At 43.1% G+C, this 22,479-nt stretch overlaps 1 protein-coding gene across 2 annotated transcripts in view; it reads right to left on the bottom strand.

Moving 5' to 3' along the window:
- Positions 1-22,479, bottom strand: part of TIAL1 (TIA1 cytotoxic granule associated RNA binding protein like 1) — a 574,257-nt gene that overhangs the window by 270,031 nt on the left and 281,747 nt on the right. For both annotated transcript variants that reach the window (XM_085602861.1, XM_085602871.1), the window contains exon 5: positions 21,246-21,333. In XM_085602861.1, coding sequence (XP_085458987.1) covers positions 21,246-21,333 — 88 coding nt within the window. The remainder of the gene's footprint in view (positions 1-21,245; positions 21,334-22,479) is intronic.

Raw genomic sequence — 22,479 nt, 5'->3', positions numbered from 1 at the left:
GAATAAGTCAGTTAAAAAAATATCATTTGAAACTGCAAAAAAAACATTCACCAGAGTTGACTGAAGTAACTTAACTTGCACACTTGCCATACACTGCTTATGGCCTCACTTAATATATTACTTGTGACATGTTCTAAGATATCAATGATAACATCACCGATGACATCTTAAATTATGTCAATAATGACATCACTGTGCATTACAACTGTGCAAGTTAGTTACTTTAGTTAATCATAATCAGCACATTTCACAGTTTTTTGTGTTTAAAATGGTATTTTAACTCATTTTTACCAAACTAGAACACCCCCCCCCCCACACACACACCCATACCCACACCCACACCAGTTTTGGCAAGATTGCCACTGAGGGAGGGAGGGGGGGGGGGGGGGGGGCGGACAAAGAAATGTCCTATCTTTACCCTGACATTCAGATTACTCTGAAACTAACAACACAACGAGAAAGACATACTAGGCTTTAAACTTCTTAGCGGCTGCATTCACCCACTGGACTCTGGATTGCGGATCTCCGCTGGTTCGGAGCCGCTTTGACAGGAGGTGCCCCTCGTCTATCTATAATAGGGCAGCTGTGATGCGGTTCCATTGGGGGATTTGCTCTGGACTCAGACCCGATCGCTGCAGTGCAACATCTCCTGCCCTGCACTTGCCCTCTCCCTGGCAGAGCGGTCTTGGCGACTCCACAGTACTGTCCCCAACAAAGTCGTGACACTGGTGTGACACTGGTGGTGACACTGGTGTGGAGGTGCCTTTCCTTCGTCAGCCGTGCATATTGCTCTGCTCTGCACTGCGCTGTACATGCTGAGCTGCTTGCCTTGCCTTGCTTCCTTTCTTCCTTCCTCACTTGGTGACTGCAGCGCGTGTTGCCGGTGCCGGAACCACCCTCATCCATTGTGCAGACTGACTGCGCTGCGGGGGTCGGCAGTGGATCCGTGCAACTGGTGCTGCCGCTATGGTTAAAAATATGACATCTGGAACACTAACTGAACTGAAGCATGAGCTCCAGTGGTGCCGCAGCGATGGATGCTAGTGCCAGACCAGTCCCCCTCGCAGTGTCCAGGATCTGCGGTGGGGGCGCCTGAACAGCTGCACCCATCGCACTGGTCTTTCGGGGGTTGGGGTGCCCCAGTGGTTGCCTCACAGGACTATGGCCTGTCCTCCATTTTGGGGCCCATCTCCCCTCCATGCTGTACTCTTCCTAAGATGGCGGTCCTCCTCCTAAGCAAAAGTGAAAGAGGACTTGCCATTCTTTAACACATCAAAAAGAAAGAAGGACTCTGCCTTAAGCAGTTACACAAAAGAAAAGAAGGACTCTTGGCTCTCCAAAAAGGCAGGAACAAGCATGTCTGAAGGAATGGCCATCTTTGAACAGTACTGGGTGATCCTCTATATTGCATGCAAGGTAGGACCTTCTACGGGCAACAAAACCATAAGTAAGGAAGAACTCTGACCCCATCCGGGTAGAATCTTAGATGCTAATGAAATAGCCAGCTTCCAGTGGGGTATGTTGACACTTAGATGGCAACCTACAGGTGACAACTCTCGCTATACCTGCTCTTTCGTTTAGTTAGGTCTAGCTGCGTATCAGAAACGGATCCTATTTCGCTCCATGCACCCAACGCCAACCTGGAATCTAACTGCTGCAATGCTTAAAATTTTTTATATCCGCCCACTCTAACAAAAAAGGCCTCCATTACCTTCAAATACAGGTTTCTCAATTTGCATCCAGAAACTCTAATCTCTGACCTATACATATATTTTTGCACATCTAAAGGAACCATTATAAATGATCTAATCTTCAACACAAAAAAGCTCAATGGAGGAAAGCCCTCAACTCTATGTTCTTGATCTCTAAATCCAGGAAAACTTTGCATAGCCTAAGACAATCCGCAGCTAACTCTCCCACCTTCAGCATTTAAATAATTAATTTAATTTATAACAATGGGATTATCCTCGTCCAGTCATAAGACCACAACCTAAATGTACTCGACTAATTCTTCCCTATCATCAAACATGCGGTATCTAATAATGACTCAGACCCCTCTTAAGATTATCTTAGATCTACATGCGACCCGCAGGCACCACAAGAAATGTCCTCACACAGTCCTGCCACATTATATGGTCTACCCCTATACCCCATACTCCACAATAGCAATTAGCCCACACATTCTAACTCTTCCACACCTTCTGATGGAGTAGTCCATCCCTGAATCACCATACCAATATGTGCCCACACAACACTGCTACAAGGGCCACCAAGCTACACAATGACGAAATTATCTCTACCACCTCGACCCTACCCTCGATCTCAGAATACAAGCCTTAAGCAATCGCCATCCATACCTCTCCTCCACCAACTCTCTGACCAGCACTAGCCCAACACCACAACCCAAAGCACCCCCATCCCCGGCCCTCTTCCCCAAACCACGACCACATGCACACAAGACTCAATAGAATCTAGACTTGACGAAATTACACAAGACCTACATCAATTCAAGTCTGACCTAAAGAGCCTAATAAATATCACATCAGATTTATAACAGATGGCCCAAAAGGACTCCAGAAAGTAATAGGTACATCCACTCACAAAACACCATATTTCATTCACGACTACCATCAAGCACGCCTTACAACAGGTTCGCAACCATCTCGTCGCCCCCTCCCGCAAGATGACAATCTATACCCTACCCCAAAGCCTCCACGAGGCCGGCCAGGCTTAAGGATCCGCTATCAGACAGTGACATTCACTCCCTTATACTCACATATAATACCGTACACCATGACAACCCAAACAATCTGAATCCCATCCTAACAATTGCCTCAACCCCACACAGAGAACCTAGACCTAGCTCTAGAGATATAAATAAGACCAATCCTTATGCCAGTCCCCATCACAGAGACAACCTCAGGGGACACCAAAGCACACCTGAAATGCATGCTTCTAAATTGCAGATCGGCTATGAAACATGCAGCGGAGATGGCTGAACCCATCCTTCCAGATGAGTTTGACCAGTTATTCCTAACAGAAACATCGCTAAATGACTCCTCTGCACCAATCCTTGACCTTTTAGTCCCACCCAGCTATGACATCATAAGATCAGTATTTGTATTCAAGAGGCTCCGCGGGGAGGCCAGACACAGCGGGGCAGTGACCCAGGAGCAGTTGCAAATACAGGCACCCGGTTACAGGCTCATGGGCATTTTACCTCTTGAATACAAATGAACTGATTCAGGATACCTAATCTGGTATCAAACACGGGCATTTGGGAATCGACATGCACTGAAATTCTTGTGACTATTAGTGTAATTTTGCACTCCACATAATCTCGTGAGTGTAGATAGGAATCACACTAGTCCTGACGAAGAAGCTTGGGGAGCTTCGAAACATGACTCACCTAGGAGGCACAGCTCATTGAGGCATATTTACCTCCGCCCCCCCATTTTAATAATACCAGCTCACAGGTATATTAAAAATTATTTTCTGAACTGACAAGCCAGGTATTTTTTAACCTCACCCACCCATCCACTCCTGACCCTCGCACTCACTCCCCTACAAAAGACAGTCGTTTTCACAACAAAAAGGTGCTCCCACGTAATCGTAGGTTGTAGCACGCCCCGTCCCGTAGAGGGGCGGGAAGACCCCTATGATGAAGCATGACACCAAGGGTCCTTTTGGTGTGTGAGGGGTATTTTTACAACACTGTGTTTTTCCCACCATTATAGGAAACATACATTACCGGGAGGACATGCAAATATTCTTTCTGAACCTGTTCTGAGGGTGCATCTTTATGGTTTGTAAACTACAGAAGGAGGACGTATCCACCTCCACTACTTTTGATAAGTAGTACCTCTCCACTCCCCCCTTGTTTTTATTTTTTTCCGTTAATATTGAAAAGCCATAATTTTCCTAAGTATAGACTATAACTTCAAAGAGATGTTTCCCTAGCTCTAAAATTGAAACAACCCTTATGGTGTTAAGTCATGTATAGCAATCTAACATCAAACCTTGGCCATGAACAATTTTGCAAGGAGAAAGTAAACCCAGAGCCAGTACAACGTCCAAGAAAAGAAAAGGTTTCCTCACCTTAAGAGTACTTCTGGGAAATTAAATCAGGAGTCATACCAAATCTGATTTAAAGAAACGTATTTGCAAAAAATGTTATCCTTGCTTGTGCCCTTCATCACCACAGACTTCTGTAGGTTCAAGCAGAGAGGAAGAGTTTCTCCACAAGAATGTTGTATTGATTTTTTTTTAAAACAATGGTAAAATGTTATGCTCCTTCCTCGGCATTCTGTGACTCAAGCCTTGTTCCGCCTGTACACATCAAACAATTCAAATCCTGTTCCTACAAGGATTTTTTTCCACCATGTACCCAAGTAGTAAGACATTAATGCTATGCTTCTTTGTAAAGCGCAACACCAGCCAGTTCTTTAGTCTCTTGGCCCTGCTGAGTGGGTATTTTTTGTGGCACTTCACTAATGCATACAAGGTGTTTAGTATATCTTACGATTCAATTACAGTGTGCATTCCAGTGCAGTGCCCCCCCTCCTTTCTTAACAGGCAGGCATGCAGATTCTGGTGGTAGCAAGTTTTTTTTTTACTAAGGCAGAGGGTATAAAAGGGAGTAGAGGAAGAGAATATGATCTATAAAGTTACACTAAATTGAGTGGCTGCTTTGATATGGGCTATTAAAAACTCCAAAAGATTACAGGGACCAACATGAAGGCCGTTTACCTTAATTCTACAGTCTGCTGAACAGAATTCAAGCAAATAAGCTGCAGATAACTTTCGGGGTAAAAGTTGCACCCTTTCTGAATGATGCATAAAATAAAAAACACAAAATCTCCCTGACCACAGACATTGAGTCAAAAGTCTCTCCATTCTTCCATACTCATGAGATGTTCCAAACCACAGGGCTCAGCACTGGAAAGCAACTGGAACAGTGGCAGTTTACGTTTTGAGACAATGGGCTCAGTGGCCAAAGGCTTCACCCTATCATTAATGCACACCATGGTCCTGATTTCTCATGTCTACAATTAAGAGCACAGACAGAGCGGGTGACTGGTAGGTAATCTGTAGAAAAGCAACACCAAAGACTACAGGAAAAGTGTTTTCACAATAAATAAGATGTACTCGCTGGTACATTCTGTGACCATCCATTATCTTCCTCCATAGTCGTAGTAAGAAAAAGGAAACGCGACATACCCAGTATGCATCTCTTCTTGGCATATAGAGATGTAGAGTCATATGCTGTGCATGGATTGTCATCTAGTGTTGGATCGGTAAGTTTGCACTTTGTTTTTTTTTTAAGAAGTCTTTCCAGTCACAAGGTAGGAGACTCCTCCTTTCGGTGATAGTGTGCATGGGCATCGACTCCATTGTTAGATTGTTTTCCCACAGAGGGTGATAATGGAATTAGTAAGAGTATTAAAAGGAGATGTCCATGAATGCATGTATCTAAGTAAGATGTTCCTGCAACATGTATAGGTCCCCGGGGAGGCGGGTGGGCGCATATGACTCTACAGCTCTATATGCCAAGAACAGATGCATACTGGGTAAGTAGCATTTTCCATTTGAGGCATATGAGCTGTAGATCATATGCTGTGCATAGACTATATAGCAGTTATCTCCCAAAGCGGTGGCTAACCAGTATCTGTTTAAGTGGTCTGAAAAAGTGTATGTAAAACTGCCTGGCCCACTCTAACTTGTTGTCTTGCTAACACATCTACACAATAGTGTTTTGTGAATGTGTGAGGTGTAAACTATGTTGCAGCTTTGCATATGTCATCTATGGGTATATTTCCTAAGAATGCCAATGAAGCCACCAGTTTGCGTGTAGTGTGTGCTCTGGGAGAACTGTTAACAATTGTTTTGCTTTTGCATAGCATATTTGAATGCACTGGACTATCCACGTTGCAATACCTGATTGTGATATGGGACTGCCCTTGTGTGGCGGCGCAAAAGCAAAAAAAAGTTGATTTGCATTACGGAAAGGTTTTGTCCTTTCTATGTAATAAAGCAAATGCTCTTTTCACATCTAATGTGTGCAGGGCAGGTTCTGCCTCTGAATCTGGTTGTGGGAAGAACACCGGTAACTCTACAGATTGATTGATATGAAAAGCAGAAATGACTTTAGGAAGGAATTTAGGATTAGTACGAAGAACCACTTTATTTTGGTGCATTTGTAAAAAGGGTTCTTCCATAGTTAATGCCTGAAGCTCACCCACTCTTCTTAATGATGTGATACCAAGAGGAAAGCAACTTTCCATTAGAGAAATTGCAGTTCACATTTGTGCAATGGCTCAAAGCGTGGACCCCTTAGTCTGGTGAGAACAATGTTGAGATTCCACACTGGAACAGGTGGACGTCTCGGGAGAATGACTCGAGTCCCTCCATAAAGGCTTTGATAACAGGTACTCTAAAAAGAAATAGAGGTTGTCTATTCTGGAGGTATGCAGCTATTGCAGCCAGATGTAAACGTATGGATGTGTACGCTAAATTGGAACGTTGTAGATGTAACAAATAACATATGTTTTGTACAGAAGCATCAAGCAGGTTGATGTGGTTGTTATAACAGTAAATCACAAACCGCTTCCACTTTCTTGCATAGCAGGCTCTTGTGGTAGGACGTCTAGCCTCTTTGGTAATATTCATGCAGTCTAGCGGTAGATTAAGATAGCCAAACTCTAAGACTTCAGGAGCCAGATCGCCAGATTGAGTTGACTGGGGTCTGGCTATCTTAGCTCTGTGTGAGGAGATTGGGTGTAAGACTTAGTTTTTGGAGAGGAACTACTAAGAGTTCCAATAGGGTTGTGAACCAAGGTTGACATGCCCATGTGGGAGCAACTAGGATTAGTGTCAGGGACAATGTTTGAGTTTCCGAACTACTAATGGAATGAGTGGGAGAGGCGGAAAAGTGTAAGCAAATATCCATGACCAATTCATCCATAGTGCATTGCCTTTGGACAATGGGTGTGGATACCTGTACGTCAAGTTTGGGCATTTTGCGTTTAGATGAATGGTGAACAGGTCTATGTGTGGGAATCCCCACATTTGGAAGAAATGGGAGGAGAACTTGAGGGTGTATTTCCCATCCGTGGATTTGCTGTGTCTGATGACTGAGCAAATCTGCCATCTGATTGTCTACTCCTGGAAGGTGTTCTGCTAGGAGATATATTTTGTGATGTATGGCCCATTTCCATATGGTCTGTGCTAGCTGTGACAGCTGGAGAGTGTGTGTCCCTCCCTGTTTTTGTATGTAGTACATGGCTGTCATGTTGTCTGTACAAATTAGGGCAGTCTTGCATACTAGCTGAACTTTCAGCACCAGAAACAGCAGCTCTAGATGATTTATATGAAGCGGTTTCTGCTGCAAACTCCAAATGACCTGAATTGTGTGGGTTTGGAGATACGCTCCCCAACCTGTCAGTGATGCGTCTGCTGTCAGTACTATCTGTGGAACCGGGTCGCTGAAGGGCCGCCCTTTTTAAAGGTTTTGTGTGTTCCACCACTGCAGAGAGCGATGGGTGTGGCCTTCTAACAACACTAGATCTGATAACTGACCGTGACCTTGGTTCCACTGACGTGCTAAGCATTCCTGTAGGGGACGCATCTGAAGTCTTGCATAGGGGGACTATAAAAATGTGAGATGCCATCATTCCAAGTAACTGCATGAACACTAGAGCTGGTAAGGAGTGTTGAGGCTGAAACTGAGACATCAGGGTTTGTATATTCCAGACTCTTGCTGGAGTTGGGTATGTTAGAGCTTTTTGTGGGTTTATAGTAGCTCCTAGATATGCTTGAGACGTGGATGGTTGGAGATGGGATTTGGACAGATTTACTGTGAATCCTAGCTCGAGGACCAATTGCACAGTTTTTGTGTGTGGTGTTGACAGCTGTTGTGTGAGCTGGTCATTATGAGCCAGTCATCTAAGAATAGGAAGACATGAATATGTTGTCTTCTTAGATGGGCTGGGACTACTGCCCAGCATTTTGTGAAAACCTTGGGTGTGGTTGTTACTCCGAAAAGGAGGATTTGAATTGATAGTGCTGACCTTCTACCACAAACCTGAGGTATTTGAAGGTGCGTAGGGTGTATTGGAATATGAAAGTAAGCGTTCTTTAAATCCAGAGTGGAGAGAAAGTCGCCTTGTTGAAGAAGGGGAAGCACTTGTCAGAGTGTTACCATATGAAAATGATCTGACTGAATGTATAAATTTAGCTCTTGAGGTCTAATATAGGCCTGAGACAGCCGTCCTTTTTGGGAAATAGAAAGTAGAGGGAGTACACCCCGGCTCTCTGGTATGGTAAAGGAACTGGTTCTATTGCACCTTTCTGCAACAAAGAGAGAACCTCTTTCTTTAGAAGGGTGAGATGTTCTTGTGACATGAGGTGTGACCTTGGAGGAATGTTCGGTGGAGTGCTTGTAAGCTCCAGGCAATAACCACATTGGATAATTTGTAGAACCCTTTTGTATGATGTAATCGTATTCCAAATGGGTAGATATTGGGAAAGACGTCCCCCGACAGGAGTGGAATGGTCAGGGGGTATGGAAAGGAAGTCACTGTTAGGTATTTGCAGTGTTGAGTTACCTGTGCCTCTTCCCTTGCCGTTGTTTCCTCTATATCCACCTCTAAAATAACCTCTTGAAGAAGGCGACTGATTGTTGCCTTTGTAAGAGGAGGAGGGATTGTCTGTAGACACATTTTTGGAGCCGCCCCTGTAAAATAAGCGACGAAAGGATCCTCTGTTGGAAGATGATTGGAAGGCCCCCATGGACCTCAGTATCCTTTTTCATCGTTTCTAGTGATGTAGCAACAGCTGAACCAAAGAGGTGTCGTTTGTCAAAGGGTTGATTAAGAATAGAGGCTTGTACCTCAGGCTTGACTCCTGAAATTCTTAACCAAGCATGTCTATGGAGCAGTACACTAGTGTTTACTGCCCGAGGTGCTGCGTCTGCCTGATCTAGAGCACACCTGATAGAGATATTAGTTATTAATTTACCCTCTTGAACAAGGTCACTAGCTCTAGACTTATGCTCATCAGGAAGAAATTCAATGAGCTTTTCGAGTTCATCATAATGAGCTCTATCATACCTTGCCAATAGTGCTCGGGCATTGGCAATACGCCAGTGATTAGCTGCTTGCGACGCGACCCTTTTGCCAGAAGTGTCTATTAATTTGGACTCTATCAGGAGGAGGGGCTTCGCCTGTTGTTTGCGAATTAGCTCTTTTACAAGCGTTAGAAACTACCAGAGAGTCCAAGGGTAACTGGACTTTGATATATACAGTGTCATTAGGTGCAGATTTGTACTTCTCTACCCTGGGCGTGATGATTCTAGCTCTTACAGGGTCTTTAAAGATGTTATCAGTATGTTTAAGCATACCCTTTAACATTGGTAATGTTTGTATGGCCCTTTGAGATGAACTTAGTATGTCAAACAAAAAATCCTCCTCGAAAGCCTCTTTATGAATCTCTAATCCAGGATATTGTGCAGCTCTGTTAACGAGCTCAATATATCCAATGTTATCATCTGGAGGAGTAGGTCTGGATGGATATAGGTCGGGGTCATTATCTGGTTGAGGGTCAGCATTATAACCATCCCATGGGTCAGTATCCTGTGGTGTGTAGTCATCTATATACCCATCCCCTATATCCTGTGGGTTAGGCGATGGTGGTGGAGGAGAATGTGTAGGTGTAATGAAGAAATTTGGATCAATGGTTGAAGAAGGTGGAGAAGGGTTAGTACCCACATTTTTCCATTTTAGCGGAATGTGGTAGTCTTCTTGTAAGCCCATTTTCCTCTTCCCATGAAGTTTGGCATGAATCTGTCCAGTTTCTGGATTAATCACAATCTCCTTCTGTTTCGGATCCGAAGGTGGAATACCCGTCTGAGGATCTTTAGTTGAAGTACTTTCTTTAGACGCTGGTTTTGGTGGCGAAAGTTTCGGCTCCGAAGTTTTCGACTCCAAAGATTTAGCCTTATAGACCGGTGGCACGGAAACCAGAAGGTGTTTGGATTTCAGCGCCAAAGGTTTCGGGTCGGGACCGGCATGGGGATGAGTAGAATCCGAATAGGAAGGCTTTTAAGGTTTCGCGCCGAACTCGAAGGCGGGGCGCTCGAAACCTTTTCTCGGGGCCGACCTTGGCCCGAAGGCAGAGGAGGGACCGGAGCCTTTTTATGGAGAAGATGGTAGGGAAAGGAAGTCTCTTTACTCGCAATCCGTTGTCCCGTGTGAGGTCTTCGGCATCTGAGTCAGCTTCAGACAAGGAGATGTGTCCTCCTCCATTTCGGCTTCCTGCGCTTGTGATTTTTCGTGTTCGGACTCGTATCCGAGGAGATCCAGCGCAGAGCCACTTTTCTGGTATATTTCTTGACATCGAGCCCGGCGGTCACGGAGCGTCTTCTTCGATTGAAACGACCGACACACGTCGCAGTCCTTCTCGTTGTATTCCGGTGATAGCCAAAGGTTGCGCACTTCGTGCAAGTCGGTGCGCGGAAACTTAGCGCGACACCCTGGATAGAACTTGAATAGAGTCTGTTCCATCGACTGCTACTGACCCTGGCGCGGGTAGGCCCAGCGACCTTCCACGAATCTTCCGATCTATGGTTTTCGAGTGTAAACGATACGCAGAGACTGGGAAAAGCGATCGATAAACAATACCATTGAGGGAAGTGGATTGAGCATCGAAGGGGGCCCGAAGAAACGGTGCCTAACCGGAGCGCAACAATTCACATCCGAACCCGATGGCAGAAAAAAACAATCTAACAATGGAGTTGATGCCCATGCGCACTATCACCAAAAGGAGTCGCCTACCTCATGACTGGAAAGACTTCTTTGAAGAAAAACAAAGTGCAAACATCCGGACCCAACACTAGATGGCGAGCTATGCACAGCATATGACCTACAGCTCATATGCCTCGAACATGAAGATACTGCAAAGAGGGCAAGGCTCCTTATTAACCCTCACCACACACACTGTAGTTGGAATAGTTGTTAAACACAGCTAGCTCAAAAAGAGCAGTGTCTTTAAATCTCATGCCCATGGAATAATGCTTAAAGAATGCAATTTTCTTTCATGCAATGCACATGGAACCCTTTGTAAGAAGACAAATCCAAAACCTTGAAAACCTTGAAGCATCCTCTGAGGAAAAGATCACCCAACCACAAATCAAAATCTTGAATGATGGTTCCCAGAGTTCGTGCCATCATAGATGGCAAACAGCCTGTTGAACAGTCTTATTAAATTGTGAACATGAACATCTAACTACCCTTCGCAGGATGAATAGGTGAATAAAATGGACACTCTTCTAGATCAAGCAGCATACAGCTCTCAGTAGGAAAGAGTCTGAAGCTTGCCAACTCTACGAAAAAAGGTAACCACAGCCAAAAAAAAGCCAACTTTCATAGGCCACCCTTTTGAAAACCAGTTGCTTGAATGGCTCACGACCAGAACTTAAAGAATTATTTGCAGATCAAATAATGGTAGGATTTCAAACACCTAAGAAATGATGCTCCACCAAAGCATTTTGTCTTAGGAAAACTTGTCAAACATATCCTCTATGTGTCCAAATAGAGAAAAAGTAGGCCTGGCACACTGAGCTAGCCAGGTGGGAGCCATATGAAATTGTCTATTGTACAGAAGACCAGATGGCTGCCTTTAGCCCAGGCAAAGTGATAAAACCTTAGCCGCTTTGTTTCTCAGTGGTTAATTTTTTTCTTGCACCTTAAAGAACAGAGAGATTACCGTGAATAGACTAAGTGGATAGATACTACGCTCTCAGATGACTGACAGCTAAACTGAATGATCAAGGACAGCGGTGCAGCACCAGATCTTCCCACTGCAAGGGTAGTGGATTCAGTGTTGACCCTGGTGAGGGCTCTCCACTTCTATGTGGCCCAAATATAAGATCAAAACCAGATCAGGCATGCAGTGTTCATAATGATCATAGAGCACCTAGATGACGTCTTAATATGACTAATACTTTGAGCCTCAAGAGAACGGATGTAAAGTTAGTCAATTTAGAAATCTCATAACCTCTCCCCCTCGGGACAACTGACAATCCAGGAGGCAAAAAAAAAAAAACACACACATACTAGCAGTTATATCTGTACCCATATGATATAGGAAAGTGCTCCCACTCAAAGTACTATCTTTGAAAGTATGTGGGATTAAGATTAAGATTAATGTGGGAACAAAAACCTCCTAAATGTATAGTGCTGAGTCTTCGATTACAGTGAGCAACTCTCAATTATTACCTATCAGGATGACAACACTGCATACCGGATCACTCCCAAAAGTGTGTTCAACATGGCGACCTGGGATTAAATCAATGAACATTTGTAGCACCCGTTGTTTCGGTTACAGTTCTTCAGAGATGTCGGCTTATTTTATGTAGCGAATACAGAGAAACTAGCCCTTTAAAAGCACCTGGTGCAGGAAATGCAGCCAGTATACAAGTCAATCATAGAAAATGGAACTCCACAGCAAATACATAACCAAGTAAATGATAAAGCAAGAAAATCCAATGCACTTGAAATAAATAATTCACATGACTTCCAGAAAAGAGAGACAGTGAAAAAGGTGTCAAAAGATAATACAAGCATTGCAAATGCAATAGGTCTCGCCTTTGATTAAGTTTAAGCCATTTGCTTTGCTAATGGTATTGTATAGCAAAGCAAATGGCTTTAACTTAATAAAAGGCGAGACCTAGTGCATTTATAAGATGCTTCTTTAGAAACTAAAGTAAGAAAAAAAGCTTTGGTACAATCATCAAAACTATGTATTCTGAACTGTGCTATAAATCAGAACTTCGGCACAATAATTGCACTGAAATATACCTAGCCTCATCCTGATAAAAATACTAGTTGTTTATTATTAGTTAATAAAAACTATAACTGGTTACATAAGAAAACTAACCTAAACAGGGTAATGTTAGAAACAATGCCTGCGCCTAGAAAGAGCACAAGAATATATATATATTTTCATTAAACCGACATCAATAGAATCCTTGCATGCTCAGAATCTTGCACAATAGTAAGTAAGGGTCAGGTGGTCTTAGGGTTGTTCGCTCTACAAACCCTGAGTAAGGTTGCCCAATGTAGCTTTGTGATTGTACGTTTCGCCCTCGTGGTCGAGATGTCGTGCGCTGGTGCAAAGGAATCTAAGGAGCAAAACTCGGTCTGTTTCCAGGTGACTTGAAAATCATAACAAAACAAAAGGCTACCATCTTTGATGATTTCCCAAAGTAGGGTTTTGTAAGCATGCCTTCCTTCTTTCCTCCTAAAGCTCCCTAGGCCCACCGCTCATTCCATAAGCAAGAATCGGGAAACCTTATACAAATATTACATTCCCCCACCCATTTGAGGTCAAAAGTTGTACAACTTCCCGTGTTCACCTTTCTCCCCCTAAAGTTTGCCTCTCAGTTCAGGCTTTAATGTCATTAGAACGTTTGTGGTTCTGTAGAAATGTGAAAACGAGGCCTGCGAAGAGATACAACAGCTCTCAAAAAAATATATAAATAAAAAACCTTGCGCTAGCAGACTCCTCAGACTTACTATTGCACATTGGAACAGAAATTAGGTTGACGCCTCCGGCGGAAGCAACAGCAGCTCGCAGCCTGTCCTTGAGTGAGTAGGGAGGTGGCAGCTCTTATTTCCCGTTCTCTCCTCCACTACCTCCATAAGCCGGCTAGCCCTCGCAGCCTAAGCGGCGTTGGTTTGGGGACTGTTTTTAATAATCTGAAAAAAAAGAAGTGCCTGGAAGCAGCTTTTATTGCAGCAAAGCGCTCGTTCTGTTGTCTCGATGGCTTACAAGAACATCCCCAGATGCAGCGGGGTTTCACCTGCTGGACCCGGTCCTAGTACGTATTTGGTTTTCATGACAAAATAATGCAGACAACGGTATCTGAGTTACCACGATAAACCAGGACTCCATGTGGCAGGCACACAAACTAGTGCATTCTGGGAATTGTATTCCTACTTGAATTAAATTGATTTAACATGAAGACATCTGGTAACCTTTTTGAACGGGACTCCATGTTCAGCCTCGTAAGAGAGCAAGGCGATGACACCCCCTTGTGCGCCCCACTCCCAAGAGCTCCCCACTGCTGGCACAGAAACCAGCCCCCCGGCTCTACTCTAACTGGGGAAGGGATGTAGCCGATGTTTTTGATGCTGCGTATAGTTCCTGTAGACTCACTTTATTAAACTCAGGACCTGCTCTCAGAAGCCCCGCCCTCCCTTTTTGTGGACGGGTGATGGTCTTTGCTCTTTCTATGACCAATGAGATGGGGCCTACGTGTCAGGGACAGCTCAGCAGCCTGCGATAATGCGCATATATATATATATATATATATAAATAAAACGTGAGCGAGGCACACCGCTCAAAAACATAGTGCTTACAGACATGAAGGAGAGCCCCCTTCTACCGCCAGGAGCCGGCGCTCCTGACCCCATGGAGAGGCACCGCTGAGATAACTATAAATCTGGGCACTTGCCAAAAACATAGTGCTTAGCGACATGAAGGAGACAGTGTATAACACCGCAAGTAAAAGATTCATTCGGGGTGGGAGGGGCCAAAAGTGGACAGGACTGTAACAAGGAGGGACTAAGTAGCCTCCTTTACAATCAGAAGACAGCGTTTCGCATGGAAGATGACGCTACCCAATCAAAAATATGGGCGGGGCATCAAGTCCCCTTCCAAAAGCGTATTGATTACAAAAATCTCTTGCAGGGCGAGTGCAGTGCATGCGCGCTGCTAACACCAGGCGAGACCTAAAAATTTGTTTACTGGAAAAACAAGCATTGACAATGCAATAGGTCGCGCCTTTGATTAAGTTAAAGCCATTTTCTTTGCTAATGGTATTGTATAGCAAAGCAATGGCTTTAATTTAAGCAAATTATTGGAGTCGTCCATCTCTCTGCATGTGCTTGTGATTTTCTCTGGGGGTGCAGTGCCAGCTCCTTCTCACTAGTGAGAATCTGTGAAGTAGCAGGGGTGGGCGGGAGACGTGCAAGGGACTCGAGGGGAGGGGATTGGTCAAGTGAGATGAGCTGCCCCCATAGAGGAAGGTGTGCTACCATACAGGCTAAGAATCATGTCCACAGCGCTCCCGCTATCTCAACAGACACTGTTCTATCTGTCTATCTTCTATCTATCATCTATCTAGCTATACTTCCATCCAGCTATCCTTCATCCGTCTCTCATCTATCTTCTATCTATCTGTCTCTTCTATCAATCTCTTCTAACTGTCTCTCCTCCTATCTGTCTCTCTCTCTCCTATCTCTCTATCTCTCGCTATTCTATCACACCCCCCACATTTGGATCTCTGTCCAATAAAACAGTACGACGCAGTTACCAAAACCTCATGTTTTGAGAAGTTGCCTCCTTGCAATAATGATTTGTTAATAGAGAATACAAACTAATGGATCGTCACGTCATGAGCAACATAGCTTGTTTCATACCCAATGCATTTTTTTAGCTCTTGGTAGCAAACTAATTCTGTTGAAACAAACAAATTGAACAGCTATCACTTTGTAGTGAGACAACATATGGCACCCTAGCGGCATGACTGCAATGTTGATTAAGGCCAGTGTGTGGAACGTGGTGCATTGGTATTGTCGAATGAAAACATCTCTTAGCATAATAAATCCAGACTAAACATATTTAAACTTGTGACCTCTCCTCATACACAGAGCTCTGCTTTCAGCACATTAACCCCGTGCCCTCAAATACCTTACTAGCGTTGGTCCACGTGACTTGGAAATTCCACACAGATTTCTGCATCGGGCACTTTAACACCCTCAGCCACGAATACAGGGAGGGCTAAATGAAAGTTACGTAAACATGCATGCCAACTTTTTACAACAGGAAAGTGGGATATTTAACAACAACAACAGAAAAATCGCGGCCACGTATTTTTCCACATTGATTTCTGTTGAAACAAAGGCGATTTCAGGCTGGGGAAAGCTAAAAGAAACCGGTTTTGCTGATAAAATCGGGTCTAACGACATATATGCATAGACATCTTTGCAGCAGGCGCAGTAACCCCCTCAGCTATGGGGTGGGGGACGCTCCTACCTGTCCGCTGTGTGATTGGGCAGCTGCCGCATGCGGTTCAGGTGTTTCTTCATCATGGCTCGGTCTGCTCCAGCCGCTTCTCGGGTCCGGTTCGGAAGCAGGGTCAGTCCGTCGTGTCAGCCCAGGGAGGTCCGGTGCCTGCCGCAGAGGGAGCGCTGGCCCACCTTCCTTTGTTTCTGGCAGTGGAGCGCGGTCAGAGCACTTCCCCTCGCACATCGCACACTCACTGCGGGCAAGACAGGCGTGACCGAGGGAGGAGACAGGCAGAGACCGCGCGGTAGGCTAGTGCCTGCCTGCGGGGAGACAGGCGTGGACTCACTGAGAGACCAAAACAGTTCTCAGAGAGAGACAGGAGCGGGCCTACAAGGGCTTGAGAGCGAGAGAGAGAGAGAGAAAACTACAACCCCCTCCCTGCGGTGGTGTAGGTTGATGAGGGGCCGAGACTCTCTGGGGAGAACGAGAGAGTCACCCATGGGCCGATGGAGGGTGGACCTTGAGAGTGACGGGGTGTGCGAGAGACACAACTGACTCCCTGTGGGCTGAGGGAAAGACAGAAAAGGGACGATTATCGCGGAAGAGTCGGAGCAAACCTAGTTCCTGATAGGAATTCAGTCTGTTAAGATTAAAACCAAACTGTCCTCTGCCGATAGAGAGGACTTCAGTCTGTGGGGGTTGAAGTGAGACTGGCCTCTGTCAAGAGATGGGACTTCAGTCTGCGAGGGTTAAAGAGAGACTGGCCTCTGTCCATAGCTAGGTCTTCAGTTCTCCAATATTAAAGACAAGTCTAGCTCAGGGTTTGACCCGCATTTCATCTTGCCTGACCATTTACACACAACCACACTGCGTACTGTGCTAGTGGACACCAACATTATGGGACACGGCTTCTTGGGGCTGCTGCCGACTTTACAATAAGTTTCACTTCCTGACAGAAAAAGAAATCCCACGTTTAGAAACAGAGCGCTTTGTTTTCACCACTCCGCCTGAACATGGTTCTCTGTTGAGACGCCATAGCTCCCCGTGTCAAAGCCTGACCCCAAAAGGCTTTCAATCTTCAGTACTGCATACGGATTCGGTGGGACAGAAGATGTGCAGCGGGGACTGGCTTTACTGGCGGCGAGAAAAAAAGTCCACAGACTATTACGCCGCCAGTAAAGGGGCCAATACCCGCGTGCACGCTGGAATCTTATTGATTCCAAAAGTCCTCTGCATGGCAGAGCAGCGCGTGCGCTGCTTTTGCCAGGCCGAGACCTAAAAAAGGAACTGAATAACGGTTTGTGCTAATATGCCCTGGGCATAATGATAGATGTCAGCAAGGGGGTCTCGCCAAAGTGATAACATTCTTTTGGGTAAGCTATTTCAGTTATCGTCAAGTAATTTGTAAGAAAGATTAGAACAACAGAGAATAAAAAGGATAGTGATAACGAGGGATTAAAAAAAACAAGCCTTTTATTTCTAACTTCCTTTGAAACTGAGATAGATCTGCTCCAATGGGCTTTTATCTCCATAGGCTGTTCAAGGCAAAACATGGTTACACCATTGTATTCACTTGATTTGCAGGTGCCTACACTGAACATCTCTCAAGAGCCGGGGTGATTGACAAGCCTTTTTTCATGACAAAACAGCTTTAAATCCTATCAAAGTTAAAAACAATGCAATGCCAAAAACAAACAATTGTAAAACACTGAAGTTGGGTAGATTTAAAGAGTTTAAGTTGCATTAAAAGCAAACTTGTTAAAAATAAAAAAAGAAACAGATATACCAAACCAGTATCGGAAGTCAAGACATGATGCAACATACTTATTTTCAATGATCATGTGGGAGGATAGTTACAAAAAATAAAAAAATAAAGGGGGTGAAGCCTTCAACCAATAGGGATAGCAGTCATATTAAGTGCAGTCCAACTGAAGCTCTGAATAAGTTAAAAGAAGCCTCAACAGCCTGTCTCTAATATCAGGATTGGTGTCTTTCCATCGTTAGTGTGTGGTATAATCTGAACACACGTGGTTATATATTTTCTAGTGAACTGTTAAAAACAAAACCTCAGGTTTGGATCCCCCACTTATGGAGCACGTGCTGTTATTTTGGATCGCGGGTTGCCTTGCGGGTGTGGTTTTTTGGTGTTGTTTTGTTTCAAGAAAAGGGAACCGTACTGTGGGCTTGGAGCTGTGTGGCCTGCACCATTGATTACTCCTGTTTCACTGCTCTGCACTGCCTAGAGACTTTTACTGTATGTGTGCAATATGTTTTTGTCATTCTAGCGGCCGGCCGGATGGTTGTAGGCCCATACCTGTAACTTTTACGAACTGCAATAAACGGTTTCAAAAAAAAAAAAAAAAAAAAAAAAAAAAAAAAACCTCAGACATTCCAGACCATGATATATTCTAGGGCTACTTAGGAGAAAGATGTAATTCTAGCAGGTGGGTATATAGTAACATTAAAAAAAACACCTCTAAGCCAACACACATTGGCAAAGACAATGCATCTTGGCAGTGAAGCCTGTTAGCTGTGACTCTGCCTTTTGTTTTACGACAGAGGATCACTGCCAACGTGCGTGCATCTGCGGCAGCCATCAAAAAGAAAAGAAAATGCATTAAAAGATATCTGCTGAAGGTGCGCGACATCCACAGCAGCCATTTTTTAAAGCATTTAATTTTATCTTTGCCAATTGCATTCATTAACTGCTGCCCTGGATGCATTTTCATCCACAGCAGCTATCTTTGAATAGGATTGGTATAAACAAAAAGAAAAACAAAAGAAAAGGTGCCAGCTGCCTATGTGCATATGTGGCAGCTATTTGGCAAAGGGGAAAATCATTTTAAGATGGCTGCCTGATGACAGCGCAGCAGGTCGCCAACAATTTGCAGTTTGGTATGATGGAGAGAGGGGCAAGAGGTTGCTGTGTGTGGAAGGGTGGAGGGCCAAAAGAGAAGGGAGGGGGACAAAATACTCCATCACCTCCACTGCAATGCAAGATGTGCAGTCGGAAGTGGAAGTATAGTTCAACCAATCAAGACATCAAACCCAAATGGGACAAACACGAAACTAGGGGTGGGAGGGCCATACATTCCCAAGCAGGGAAGTGAGATGGACAACAAACCCATACAATCATGTGCAAGGAACTGAACCAAAGCCCACACTATGTATATATAATATATTGGAAACTAATTGGAAACTAAGACTAGAATGGACAGCTAAATCTGTCTGTAGTCAAGATCTACAAATCACGGACTTGCCTGGTTAAGGAAAGTAGGCAATGTTATGTGACTCACTAAAATCATCCTTTATTTGATTTTTAAATATGTTTAACATTTATATAACTCGAAGATGATTGCTGTGTCCTACATTAAACATCCTGAAATATATTAATTGGATGAAAACATGTGGAATCAGACTGCTCAAGTTCCTTACATCCAATGAGCAATGAACAATTTAATAATTCAAACATTTGGATACTTGTTTTCCCCAAATCACATTATTTCTAGCTACATCGAAGTACTTGCATGTATGCTTTGCACACAGTTCTCCACAGAAAATGACAAACATTGTACCCACCCCCAGTCTTTAAAAAAAGAAAATTGCAGTGTTTTTATACATTTCACTTGCAGATATAGGGTGGTGTAATCCAAATCAAAGTGTAAAGCTCAGCTACTTACATTTCACGAAGGGCCTGAACCCTTCACTGTTCAGTATGCCCATATCTGAATAATTTTGAACCAGAGGATTTAGATGAAAAACATGAGTGAGAGACCAACAAAACTGATTAACTTATCAGAGTATCCCTTTATACAGTGATTGCTACCTTAGTATACCTCTGAAGTAACCGAAAGGGGCACATATCACTCTACAAAGCCCCTTAACAATTAATTAAACTAATGAAACCGATCTTTAAACATTTGAGTTCCAGTTGAAGGATGTTCTATTTGTATGCAATTAGGAATGATAATCCCACTGCTCTTTAGTGCAAGCCATGTGATGGCTTTATATACATAATGCAACAAGGGATTTACGACCGAGTATTTACCATAAGGGTCTACAATATAAACCGACACCAGCAATCAGAGAACTTCTAAAAGACAACATCTAGTTTAGAAATGGTGCTCTGCCATGAGGGAATGGTGTTCTATAATTGAACATGGTCAGGTCATATGCCAAAATAAAGACCCAATATGCTCAAATAGTTCAATATTTAGCTGCAATCTTAAATGCAGTTAAATGGCTGCCACTCACTTGTAAATGCAGATAAACAAAGACTGTTTATATAAGCTTTTGAGGCACTTTTTGCAAAAAATTTGTCGGTTTTTTGTGGCATGATGAAATAGGAACTGGAAAGGAATCTGCTACTGCTATAATATATGAAAATAAATACTTCTATTATATATGAAAATAAATACAACTTTCAATATTGTTTGCTAAGATCTTAAAGCCTCTGTTTTCAGAATGTAACAGTTCAATGAAAATTATCTCTAGTGACTCACCAGTCTATGTAGCATACAATTAAGTTTAAATCAAGTTTCCGAATCACATATTTTGTTTTACATATGTGGAACAGGGGACTAATTTACTAGTAAGAAAAACCAGTCTGACTTTGAAATGTTACCTATACTTGCTTTTTCAACACATTTTCTTACTTTATGCAAGCACAACTCTTTTGCTTGGTTTTAGCTTTAAGGGGACAAATTAACAGATCTAAAAACCCGAGAATGAACCTATGGATCTTTCTTCTAAGCCACAAATTAATGTTTTCCCTCCAACTCCCTGATGCACCCATGGCTGAATCTCAACATGGAAACACAAATTATGTTCATCTTTAGATGCTTCATATTTAAAAGACTATGGTGAACTACACAGTTAACCTTTCAAATATATTTTAAAAAACACATGGAAATTAGATGGATGAATTAAGATACCAATACATCCTGATTTTTATCTGATCACACCTTGGAACCTAAAGAAAGGAATTTTAAGATGCATGGTCAGATAATAAACACACAACAGCTAATAACGCATACTATTTTTTCTTGATCCTGGAGCACACTGGTGAATATTGAAACACAAAACAGTCAGTTGACATTTGTGGAGAAATCAATGCTAACCAGAATATCTATAGTCCCTGCATTGCAATTGACAATACATAACAAGATACTTACGATATTTTACCAAATGGGGCAAATGCAGACTTTATGTCTTCGGTTGTTATTTCTGGGCTTAAATCTCCAACAAATACATGAAAGTGATCTGGGAGAAGAAGGTAATAAGAGAGTAGATAAATAAGCTGAATATCCACAATATCTCGTCAGGTTACTTTCCTGTGAACCAAGACAGTAAGGTTACATAAGAAAAGGATCATTTACAGTCAAATTAATGGTAGATCATCGCAGGTAAGGCATTCCAAGGCTAAGAGGAATGGCTAGGGACTTCTCAACATCAAGAGAAGTCACTTTGCTTTTCACGACTAACCAAATTCATTGATTACAATTAATTATGTGGTGGCATGTCAACTGGTGCTAAAATAGATTCCATAAAAATTACAGTAACTAAACTCTCATTTACAAATATTTCAGAGATCAGTTACCAGATGAATACACTCCACGTTTTTGTCAAAAGTGCACCATTATAAAAATATTGGTCATATACTTCACAGGAACAGGATTGTTTATAAGTAAAGACAGACACTTGACAAATTGTAATTTGTGAGATGACATCAATAAACAAATTGGGTTGTGAAAGTTAAATCTATGGGATTACAAGCACATTAAATTTGTAGAAATGGGACAAGGGATGGTTGGGAATTAAATGCAAAAACATATTAGCTTTTTGATCAGACTGAAATGCTACAATTTTTAAATGTTTAAGATGTAGGACTCAAAATAGTCACCCCGGCAATATACTTTGCAATGATATTCACCCTTAAATGTAAGCGTGCTCAAAAAAGCTTGAAACAAAGACATGCTTTGTAAGCCTACATCAAGTATTAAGAACATTTTGTACCAATCTTTCCCTTAGAGTCCATCATAGATCTTTATTCTGCAATTTACTTTTCTCATCAGGAGCCCAGTACTCCCTTTGTGTACAACTGAAAACAGAAAACTGACTTCTGATTTTCAAACTAACATCGATCTGAACATCACAATGTAAGATGGCAAATACATCTGGTATTTGTAAAGCGGGAACTAATCACCCCTAAGGGTCTCAAGGTGCTGGGGACCGTCGAGGAGATTAGTGAGCTATTGCCCAGAGTCACAATATGCTGAGCTGCCACCAGTGATCGAACCTCGAGCCCGGTGCTCCGGAGTCAGTCACTCTGGCCACTGCGCCACAACCTAGCAGAAGATGATAAAATAAAAAATGGATTCATAGAAGATAAGGGAAAGATACTATTAA

The sequence above is a fragment of the Triturus cristatus genome, chromosome 1_2, assembly GCF_964204655.1.
Source record: "Triturus cristatus chromosome 1_2, aTriCri1.1, whole genome shotgun sequence".
Lineage (NCBI taxonomy): Eukaryota > Metazoa > Chordata > Amphibia > Caudata > Salamandridae > Triturus > Triturus cristatus.
The sequence above is the reverse complement of the archived record's forward strand: the minus strand, read 5'-3'. Positions and strand labels throughout refer to the sequence as shown.